This window comes from Crocodylus porosus, unplaced genomic scaffold (assembly GCF_001723895.1).
Source record: "Crocodylus porosus isolate Cpor-Errol unplaced genomic scaffold, CroPor_comp1, whole genome shotgun sequence".
NCBI classification, from domain to species: Eukaryota; Metazoa; Chordata; order Crocodylia; family Crocodylidae; genus Crocodylus; species Crocodylus porosus.
The window spans coordinates 73458528-73469677 of NW_017728886.1; the positions used below are offsets into that span (position 1 = coordinate 73458528).

The 11150-nt window shown below is 40.2% G+C and overlaps 1 protein-coding gene and 1 long non-coding RNA gene across 2 annotated transcripts in view; one reads left to right on the plus strand and one right to left on the minus strand.

Annotated features, from left to right (window-relative positions):
* Window positions 1–11150, plus strand: part of CNOT10 (CCR4-NOT transcription complex subunit 10) — a 44474-nt gene that overhangs the window by 20546 nt on the left and 12778 nt on the right. Inside the window, exons 11-13 of the mRNA XM_019536400.1 lie at window positions 1010–1131; window positions 2008–2184; window positions 4914–4994. Coding sequence (XP_019391945.1) covers window positions 1010–1131; window positions 2008–2184; window positions 4914–4994 — 380 coding nt within the window. The remainder of the gene's footprint in view (window positions 1–1009; window positions 1132–2007; window positions 2185–4913; window positions 4995–11150) is intronic.
* LOC109311004 lies at window positions 1796–2061 on the minus strand. The gene is made up of 2 exons (XR_002101369.1): window positions 1985–2061; window positions 1796–1869 (listed from the first exon to the last, which is right to left on the minus strand). It is a non-coding gene; the product is annotated as an uncharacterized LOC109311004 (long non-coding RNA).

The window sequence follows — 11150 nt, forward strand, 5'->3', positions numbered from 1 at the left end:
TGTTAGCCTTCTTGGCAGCAAGCGCACACTGTTGACTCATATCGAGCTTGTTGTCCACTGTAACCACCAGGTCCTTTTCTACAGAGCTGCTGCTTAGCCAGTTGGTCCCAAGCCTATAGTGGTGCATGGGATTCTTCTGTTGTAAGTGCAGGACTTTGCACTTGGCCTTGTTGAACCTCATGAGATTTCTTTTGGCCTAATCCTCCAATTTATTTAGGTTACTCTGAAATGACTTTGCTAAATGCTGTTTTGTACACCTGTGTGATCTTATTGCTAACAGATTGATCTTTTGCCATGAATTGCCTACTAAGAGATTTAATGCTGTATTCATTCTTTTGAGATAATGGCCAATATTTCTGACACCTTTCCAGATTATTATGTCTTTATGAAGTCAAAGTGTGGACTCGAATGTGTGTTTCTCTCTCCTTCCTTCTCTCTCCATCCTAGGAGTTTTTAATATTGTTTTTCAGTAGCAGTATTAACACGTTTAGTATAACTTTGGATATTGCTACAGTTAGGACTTAAGCTTCCTATGAAATGGGTTGAGACCAATGAGCAGCATTTTCAGATGCTCATTTTAAAACTGTGTAATGTGATTGGTGTCATTGGTTAACAGTAGTTTTTGCTAGGTTGCAGTATTATTCAGTTGCATTTTATGTGGGTTTTTTCTTTGTCCTAGTATTTCAAAGCTGTGTTGTTGTTTTTTTTTTAAAAAAACGGTTTATTTGTTTAACTGTCATTCTTCTTTCACAGCAAAAGGAAAACTAGATCAATTGGCCATTATATAGTGTCAGAATTATCAGAGTTAGGGTATGTATAGTAAACCTCTCTGCCTTATAAGGGAAAAAAAACATTGTAGAGTTCCTTAATCTTCATATTTGGTCCTCTACCTTTCCCAGACAAGTTAGACAGACTCAAAATGTATGTAATTTGCTCTCCCAGCCTTTAAAGCTGTTTGTTCAACCTTTTTGATTTAATCAGCTTCTTTTGTATTTTCTTCTTTCTTTAGACATCAGAGCAAGAAACAAAGGGTCTTCCAAGCAAAAAGGGAATTGTGCAATCCATAGTAGGTCAAGGCTATCACCGTAAAATAGTCCTAGCATCCCAGTCCATACAGAATGTTGTTTATAAGTAAGTATATTTTTCTGTACCCTTTCTTCCATTCTGTAACTCAATTATATGTGTAGGGCTGTTCACCAGGAAGCTTTTTAAATGAATGTGTGCTCAAGCATGAGTAACCTTACTTAAATGTGTTCCTGTTGATTGATACAAGATTATGTAGGTGGTTAAAGTTAACTTTGTGTTGAAATGTTTTTAGAAGCCTGGGGTCCGAGTCTCTCTTGTTAGTGTAATGGCCAGCAGAGGGCCTGCTTGTGTGTTTAATGAAGCTGAAGTTTTAACTGGCTGTAACTCCATCTCTGCAATTCATGTTTTCCAGTTAGTTGTATCCATTAATTTGTTTTACAAGAAGGGAAATGCTTGCCAATAAACTGTTCTAGAAAGTAGTTTGGAAGAAGAAGGAAGCCAGTAAGTTTTCTCTAAAACTTTAGAGCTTGTTAGTTATATTGTCTTCTCTTGTAAGAGCCACAATATTTCAAGAAGTGATATGATAAATAAATTGTTTGTACTTCTTAAATGCTGGAATTTATTGGCCACAGTATCATGTATACATGGTCTTATTCTTGCATGTCTTGCCTTTTTGTACAAGCAGCAATGCTTGAATCCAGCTCTGTATGAAGAAGTGCTACAAGTATTCTGTTAGAGGAAAACACAATTTGTTCACATTTCGTTTTTTAAACGAGTAGGACTCCTATGCCTGAAGTGCTCCCAGGATCAAGCTCTGAAGTAGAATGTGAAGGATTTTGTAGTCTGCAAAAAAGGAAGGTTTATGCTTAAGCTTAATTCTCCACTGGTTTCATAGGATAAAGTTCTTGTGTGTTTTTCTGAATTTGCTTTTTAGAGCTCTTTGTGTCTTAATATTTACCTGTTAATTTCCATCCTTCTAAGTGATGGCCAGTCCTCAGCTATCCCCGTAGCCAGCATGGAGTTTGCAGCAATTTGTCTAAGAAATGCCTTGCTGTTGCTGCCCGAAGATCAGCAGGAGTCAAAGCAGGAAAATGGATCTAAAACTAGTAACCAGTTGGGGGGGAATGCAGAGAACAGTGAAAGCAGTGAAGCATGCAGGTAAACAATAGATGTTTTAGTTGCATCTCAAACTCTTCTGTCCACCACATGTGTAATTGACATTCTGTGCCTGCTGGCTAGCCTGTGTGATGCGCTGAAAAATGGGAGTGCAAAATTTGAATCTCAAAAGCACACTGAGGTCTCCATGAAATATATATACAGTTAGAGCAGTAGTAGTTTTTAGTATTTGTAAGCAAACTTGAGGAGGAAAAATGGATGACTGGAATTTCACCAGTAAATGGAAGGGAATAAAACCTAAACAATTAAATCATCCATTTTACAGTTGTTTTCACTGTACATTTTTTTATTTGCCTTCTGTGAATACTAAATACATATTTTGTTTTCCCACACACCCTTGCAGTGCACAGTATATTGTATTTTTCTAATTCTAAGTGAACTCTCAATTGTTACAGTGACATAAGGTTTTTCCCCTCTAGTTATGCTTTTTAGTTGATTTAGTGTGTATTTGTGTCTAACAAGTTATCTGTATTTGCTCAAATTGGTCATGTGTACAGCCCAAGAGTCATCTTTACTGCTTTGCTTGTTTCTGAATTGCATAGAGATTACATTAGTAGGTGTGAGAGAGAGAAACAGAGTTGGCATTTGCAAGAATAACATAAAATGACATATTTACAAAAAGAATTTTAGAACAAGCTCCATTGGCTTACCAAGTTTGTAATAACTTATAAAGCTGACTTTCTAGAACCAAAGTCAAGAGGACTTTGGTTCTCCCTCCCTCTCCTTCTTCCCACACACACTTTTTTGAACTTCCATAAAACATCTGGCATGTTACAGAAGTGTACTGAAAACTGTGCAGCAAAACTTTCTTGGTTTCTGTGTGTACTGTCCTTATGCCATGAACCCCCTCCCTTTTCTGTAGCATAGTGAGGAGAAAAAAACTGTAAATCTAGCTCTGGAAGAATGGCAGGTAGTCTGGAATTTACAGTCCTTTTAACAAAATGTTAATAAAGTTGCATCTCTTAAATTCTACTTCAAATATATATTCTAAAAGTGTGGTAGACTCGTGTAGCAATTTAGCTCTTAAGCTGTTTGCTTAAATGAAAGGTAGGGTGTTTAAATGAAACCTCCCACCTGTAGGGTTTTTTTTGCTTGCATTTAGGGAAGATGATAAAAAGAAATTACGCCCCCCCTTAGTAATCCTCGATGAGCACAGTCCAACCATTATCATTTCGTTTGAGGGGTTTTTTCCCAGTATGGCCTTTTACCTTAATCAGAGTGAGGAAGAAAAAGTATGTGCTGTACAAGAGGATTTCTTACTGTCTCAAGATCACAGGCTGCTACAGTTAATGTAATCACTGCCTTCCCTCCCAAGGGTCGCAGTTGACCATAGGATCCAGTAACTAAAACTATTCCTGAACTTACATTACTAAGTTTTCAAATGCTTCCTTTCTGTTTCTCCCAGCTGGGAACCTTCCTTGTTTGGAGGAGAAGGGACAAACAAAGAACCAGAAGTACAATTCATGTGGACCGTGTATGACACAAAACTGTTACGCACAGTGAACTGTGGCATAGATTCCCTTTAGTGAAAAGTATGTGCGTTTGAATGCAGTGACAAAGAGATTTTTGTCCTAGATTTTTTCATCAAGAAATCAGGCTAATAAGTTTCAACAGTAATAGGTACAGGTTTTCTCCTATTCTGTACTTGCTGGTTTTGGTGTTTGCTTTCAGTGACCACGCCTCTAAATATATTTATTAGGTGGTGCTTGTGTTAAGTCAGGGGTGGGCAGTTATTTTGGGTGGAGGCCTGCTTACTGAGTTTTGGCAAGCCATTGAGGGCCACGTGACAGGCAGCCGGGGGTAGATAAATATTCTCTTAATTTTTTTAGGGGCCCCGCGGGCCAGATAGAATGGCCTGGCGGGCCACACTTTGCCCACTCCTGTGCTAAGTGGAGGTGAGGCAAAGCTCGGCTTGGGTGGAAAAAATGCTTGGTGCTTGCTTTCAATTGAAAGATTTGGGCCTTTCCAAATATTTTGCTTTTTGTGCAAAAATGCAATTGTAGCCCTTTGCCACTTCAGAAAGAAACTGTTTTTTTCCAACTTTATAGTTGAATGCAGTTGTGTATTTGTCCATATAGAAAACGGTGCTTACTGCCAAAAATGGATGGGGGGGAATGGAATGCAAGTTTTGAGACAGAAATCACTCTCATTGTCAAGTATTGATGCGTATTTAAATCTTGTATTAGCACTTTACCAAAAGGAAAATGAATCTAAGCAAAACTGGACATTAGACTTTTGCAGTAGAGGTGTGTATGAAGAAATTAATGTTGTAGCGCTTCCTAGATGGGCCTTTTTACCAGTTGGTAAAAAGGAATATGGCTTTGCCTTTCAGATGCATACCCCACTTGCACTTACTGCTACCAATTTTAGTACTTCCATAAGTGAATTTAAAAAAACTCTTAAAGCTGTTGTAAGGTGTCATTGATGTGGATTTTCTCTCTTTGTGGATTGATGACAAGTTGTTACCTTTCCCCACTTCCGCTCTTCCCAAATAGCAGTGATAGAAGTTTTTGAAATATTGCTAGTCCTCCATTTTTTTTGCCCAAGCCTCAATTTCAACATACTGAATCCTTTTTCTTAACAAACTGTGGATTAGTGTCGATGTTGGTTTCAGTTAGCTTTCTTTCTTTCTTTCTTTCTTGCTTGCTTGCTTTTTGTTCAAGTCTTGAAGATCACTTTTCATAATTAACAACTTGCTGTCTTCCTTTTAGCACTAAAAGTCATGAAGGAGATAAATTCATTCCAGCTCCACCTTCTTCACCTCTGAGGAAACAGGAGTTAGAAAATTTGAGGTAAGTTCTAACATTTTTAATAAAAGGAGCAACACTAACTAAAGACCTGACAGTAACTCCAGAATGTCAGACTATGCTTTTAAAGTTTGTTTTTTTTTAAAAGATTATATGCTGCACCTGAAAGTGGCATCAAAGCTAGTATACCTGGATTGAATAATTAGCAGGTTACAAGGAGATTACATAATATTAATCTAAGGAAGCTTTTGCTTTGCCTTCATGTGTCTGTGTCTCTGCCATGGAGCAGACACTGTCTATAAGCTAAGCATAGGGCAAGGGTTGGCAACATTTCAAACGGCAGGCTGGCACTTGCAACCCAGCTGTCATCATAGGCCACCTAACCCCTTTGCAGCGCCCCAGCCCTCCCTGCTCTGTGCTGAGTGCTAGTTTCATGGACTCTCCTAATGAAGCCTCCACTTACAGAGCACTGTTGAAAAGCATGGCCACTAGGGGTATGCAAAGTGGGCCCTATTCATTTTGGATTTGGACCGAATCAAGGACAGTGATTCGATTCATTGATTCGGATTGCCGTCCCTGATTCGATTTGGCTGAATCCAAATCTGAAGATTTGATGCTGATTCAGAAAATTGACGATTTGGACATAAGCACGGCTTTAAAAAAATTTTCTGCATACCTCTGGGTACCAGTGTGGTTTGTGAATCCTGCAATTCTGGGGCACATGGAGCATGCCACGGGGAGGGGGGGAGCACATGGGGGTTTCCCCCAGCTCGGTGATTGGCTGCAGAGGGACCCCGGATGCCCTCCCCCCAGACTGAGGAGGCACCAGTCACTGAGCCAGGAGGGTGCAGAGGGGGCGATCTGGACCGGAAGGGCTTCTGGTCCACTTCCGGGTCTGCTGCCAAGCATACTGGGGAGCCCCCTGCGCTCCTGTGGGATGCTCCATGTGCCCCAGCATCGCAGCTCTCATGAGCCTCCTGCTACCTAGAAGTATGTGGAAAAAACATTTAAAGCTGTGTCTATGTCCAAATCTTTCTGAATCGATTTGGAGGGTTCCGGTTCAGTTTGGGGAGATTAAAGGGTCCTCTGATTAAATTTGGATTTGGAAATTCGGTCACTGAATTGGGGGTGTATCTCTGCCAGATTGAATTGGGGACCGAAGCTTTGTACAACCCTAATGGCAACTACCAGTGGGGAGCAGCTTATTTGGTAGTGAGATGGGTGGGCACAGAAACCAGTCCTCAGCAGCAGGCACCTTGAGAACAAGACTGCTTCAAGGGACTGGTGCTGCTGAATTTCACCAGTTTCCCTGGCCCTCGCACATGGACTGGATAAGAAATTTGCAGGATGTATGTTGCCAACTTCTGATGGTGGGTGTAGGGAAGAAGAGAATGAGTCTGCTTTCTCTTTACTATACCTTAGTTATCTTTACCTTACAAAGTCAAAATCAAGAACCTGCTTCCTGCTGTCATTTACTAAAAAAGATTGGAACTTTAGTACGTGACCTTTTCCTTCTGGGGCTCATGCAAGGCTAGTTTGGATGCCAGCCTATAATGTAGCTTGCTTGGATAATGCTAAATGCAAAGTCGCTTAAACCCTGGTTTTGCATGGGGTCTTGTAACACAGATGGTAATATAATGGACTAACTTTTTGCATTGCATGCAATGGCCATTTAAAAAAATGCCATTGACAGTGACTACCAAAATCTATTGAACATTCTGCTTGCTTTATATATTCTTAAGTGGTGATTAGTAAAACAAAGGTTTTCAAAGGCTTTGTTTAGTACTTGTGTGGTGTTGGTATGCGCCAGCTGGTATGGTCCAAAAAACATCTACTTTTCCTCCATCCGTGCCAGGCAGCACTGTCATGAAGTACACTCTGACTTTGTGCTCTCACTGCATGCGTGCATGCTAGATCCCAAAAATGAGACAGTGCCGCTGCCTTTTGAGTGGTATTGTATGTGTGCTAGAAAACAAAAAGTTCTGGGGCATGTGCTCAGCATCTTGTGGCCTCATTTCTGGAACTTGGTGTGGGAGAAACAGAAGTGAGCAGGTGAGTTATGCTTCACAACAGGGCTTCACTGTGCTATAGACATTCCTAAAGTCCAGTATAGGCAAAGCACATGGGACTCAATATGCACAAAACTGCATCCTAAAAGCTTGCCCCTTTATGTCTTCATGTCCCAGAGCTAATTGCTAGTTTACAGTCTGAGGAACTAGTTATGGAAGTGTTTGTTGGATATCAAACAGGTAAGGGCTCTAGATCTGCCTTGGTGGGTAGGTAATATGTAATGGCTAGTACTTGTAGTTGCCATTTTTTCCTTTCATAAGTTTTATACATGTATATGCCAGGGAGTAAGCAAGGATGCATTGAGAATCTTAATGCTTCTAATCCAAGCATATTTAGTCTTTGACTTTACAGAATGGGTAACCTAGTTTTAAATGATATTTCTCCTCTTTTATTTTGTAATATTACAAGTGCTGCCTCTTTCTTAAATTCCTCAGTAGCTTCACTTTGCTTCTGCACATACTGTGTGAAATATTAAGCAGTTCCTGTTCTTTACTCAAGATTGCTGTTGTTTGGCACAGACCACTGAAAATCAGGCATGTGGGAGATGTCAGGGCTGCATTACGTGGACAAATGATAGTGTGGTATTAAGTGTAAAAAATAAGTAAATAAATAAAATCAGAGTGCACATCTGTTCTGTGTGGTTAGGCCAAGCCATTGCTGGAAACCTCTGGCTTGTTTTTAATGCCATGTTCTAGTTATTCTTGGAAATACAAAGCTGAAAGGCTAGCAATAGGCATTTTTTGAAACACTGGGTTTGTTACAGCTCCATTCCTTGGTCATCCCTGCTGAGTACCTTAGATCAGTCAGTGAAACATGATTAGGAAATGCCTGTGACCTTTAAAATGCAGTGCTTAAATTCCTCAAGGATATATATATTTTGTAGTATTTTTTTTCTTATTTCCAGCTTCTTGCCTTCAAGCACTACCATTTAGCTAAAGCAGAATGTGAAAAATTTCAGCAACTGTTGTTGGAGGATGACATAAAGTTATAGAAACCAAAAGCTCAAAATAAGAAATACTCTATTTGATTGTTAGTAGTTCTACGCACATTTCTTTTCATACATTTTAGTTAGGCATGCCCTCTGGTTTGTTTATTGTTGGTTACTGTCAGGCCAGTAAACACTTGCTGCCAAGAAACTCCTTGTGATGTTCCAGAGCTAGAAACCATATCTGAAAATAAATTGAATAAATTAGACTGAAGACGATGTGGCAGTCCTCTTCCCTTTCCTTGATGAACCCCACCAAAGTTAGGTAAAGTACTCATAATTTAGGGTTGCCCATTACTCCAAACTGAACACTGCATGTTGCAATTCATGCAGTTATGAAAATTATTGAAGCATTGGGGTAATCATCAGTAGCACTGTGCATAAACAGAAGACCAAGTTGGCTGACTTGGAAGGAAAAGTTCAAGCATTAGATCTCCAGGGCAGAGCAATGGAAATATGTCAAGATAGTGACAGAGCTTCTGTTCCCATCCTCTTTTTTTAGGATAGAAATTTAAACTGATAGTAGAGAGGAAACCAATAATCAGTTTCAGGGCTCTTAGGCTAGGGGACAGAAATTACACATAACCCAGTATAAGCAGTTGGAAACTGGTTCAGATCTGTAACACAACAGAGATTCAGTGCACGTAAACTGCTTTCAAAATGGCCAAAATCAGTTTAAGATAAACCTGGATAGATGTAGTATTGGATGGTATTTATAGATGTGCTCCAAAGGGAGTGGGAGGGGACAGATGGGGCTTTGATCACAGCAGCTGCAAGAGCTGCTCTTATTGAAGCACCCAGATATGTCTCTTGTATCAGCATCTGTGCACTGAAAAATGGTAGCAGGGGTGCTTTAACTAAAGCTCGTTGAACAAGCTTTAGTTAAAGTGCCCCCATCACCATTTTTCAGTACGGGGATGCTGATCCATGAGATGTTGGAGTCTGCTGGAGCATGGTAATTAGTCAATTAATCAAGTCTACTTCAATGCATTGTAATTGCAGTACGTCGGAGCAGCCTCGCTGCTCATGTATAGTCTCCCAGACTTCACTGATTTTAGATTAAATCAGTTTATTGAACTTTTGTCCCAGATTCCCTCCACATTCAAGTTAACTCCCAGTCCCCCAGTATCCCAGGATGCTTTGTACCTCCCCCTCAAACCTCCCTTGCAGGATGGGCATGCTAGCCTTGGCCCAAGCTGTCTCCAGCTGAGCAAGGACAGATGTTGTAGCACCCCCTGGCTTCTGGCCTGGGCCATTGTAGGCATGTGGCTGCCTTTCTGGAATCAAAATTGAATATTCAGTTGCTTATTGGTATAACCTATGCTGTTTAGGCTAGTCTGCAAAGATTGAATCGATTCAGTGTCAGGCTTTTTGACTCTATGTACTTATCTTTACTCTCTCACCAGCAGCCACTCTTCTTCGCAACATTTGTTTAGTTGCTGAGGACAAAATCACCTGTTATCTTCAACTTGGAGCTGTCTCTCAGTCCTAACATCCAGTCTATATTTGTCTTCTATATTGTTTCTATATAATCTCTCTAAAGCTTAGTCTTTTAGGCCTGTACATCCAAACAGTTAAAACCCTTGTTTAGGTTTTCATCGTCTCTCTTTCCATTTGCTGCAACATCCTTTTCTCTAGCTTTCACAAGTGTCATTTTGGCCTGCTCATGCTTATCCCAGGAATTACTTCAGAGGTCACCTGCACAGTCTATTGCTTGAACCATTTGTGTCTTTCCTTCCCTCCTTTTTTTTTAATCTCATGTAATGAAAGCTTTTCACTTCATTACATAGCCTATTCTCTCCCCATGCATCATCTTTCTATTTGCTATCAAAAGGTTAACTCCTGCCTATGATCAGACCATAAGGCCAGCCTTCAGTGCCCACTTACATTTTCATATAGGTACTTTTATGTTTTCCTCAAACTGTCCAGAAACATTTGCAAAGCTACTTTGTTGTTTGCCTTCAAATCCTTTCTTAAAAATGCTTGGCTGTGGTGCCTACAAAAATTGGCAATAGTTAGGATGCTGTTTTGCTGAGATTCCTGCCTGTTTTGTAGATTATGCTGTTTGATTTTTTTTTTTCCCCCTTTGTTTCTCTTCCCATCTTGCTTTCACTGCTTTCTAGTTCCTTGTAAGTTCTTCAGGACATAGACTTACTTTTTTTGTGTTTTGTTTGAACAGTAGCTAAACCAGTGGGGTCCTGGTTCATGACCTAGAGCTCTGAAGCACAGCAACGGAAACAGAAAACTCTAATCCCATAGCTGTTTCCTCTTGTGTAAAGTGTGAACCTTTGAAATGGGTAAAATTTTAAATGCCATTTCTTCGAAAACTTGTCTCTGACAACAGTGATAAGGACCAAGGAAAACACGTGTGTGAGCAGGTGCCTCTTGTTCTGAACCAAAGCCCAACTGTTGTGTGGAATCTCTTCCTAGAGTTTGACTTCCTTAGTGAGACATGTAATGATATTTCATTTTCAGAAGTTTTTAAGACTGCTTGGTCCATGGTGTAATGCTATCTTTACAGAGCTATTCTACTTCTTTGATACCAGTTGAGGAAAGCGGTCCCTTGGAACCCACTTAAACTTTTTCCAGTAGGTTCAACACTTGCTAATATTGCAGAGAGGTTTGGCCAACCTGTTTAAAAACTTCCTTTATGATTACAAAGTTTGATGCATTGTCAAATTTTGGGAGATGTCATTAAGAATGGGCTAATGAGTACGGTGCTTATCCTCCTTACTGCTTATAATCAGAAATTTGGTATAAAAAACCAAAATGTATCTTGCTTCAGCTGTCTTTCTTTATTCCTATCAAAGCATATAATCTCTTACTTAAACTCTTTGGCATACATTCTGTATTCTGGCGTAACCCTCAGGTAATCTCTTGTGATAATGGCAAGCTTAACTTTTTTGCTTTCATTCAGCTGTGTGCAGGAAATTTAGTTTTACTCATTTAAAGGAAAGAAGTGTGAACGAGTGAGAAGGAGGCCTCAAATGCCTCTACACAAACACTCTTAGTATGGGCAACAAGCAGGAGGAACTCACCCTCCTGCTGGCTGACACCAGCCCGGACATAGTGGGGATTACGGAAACGTGGTGGGACGAAACGCATGATTGGGCGGTGAATGTCAAGGGCTATAGGCTGTACAGGAG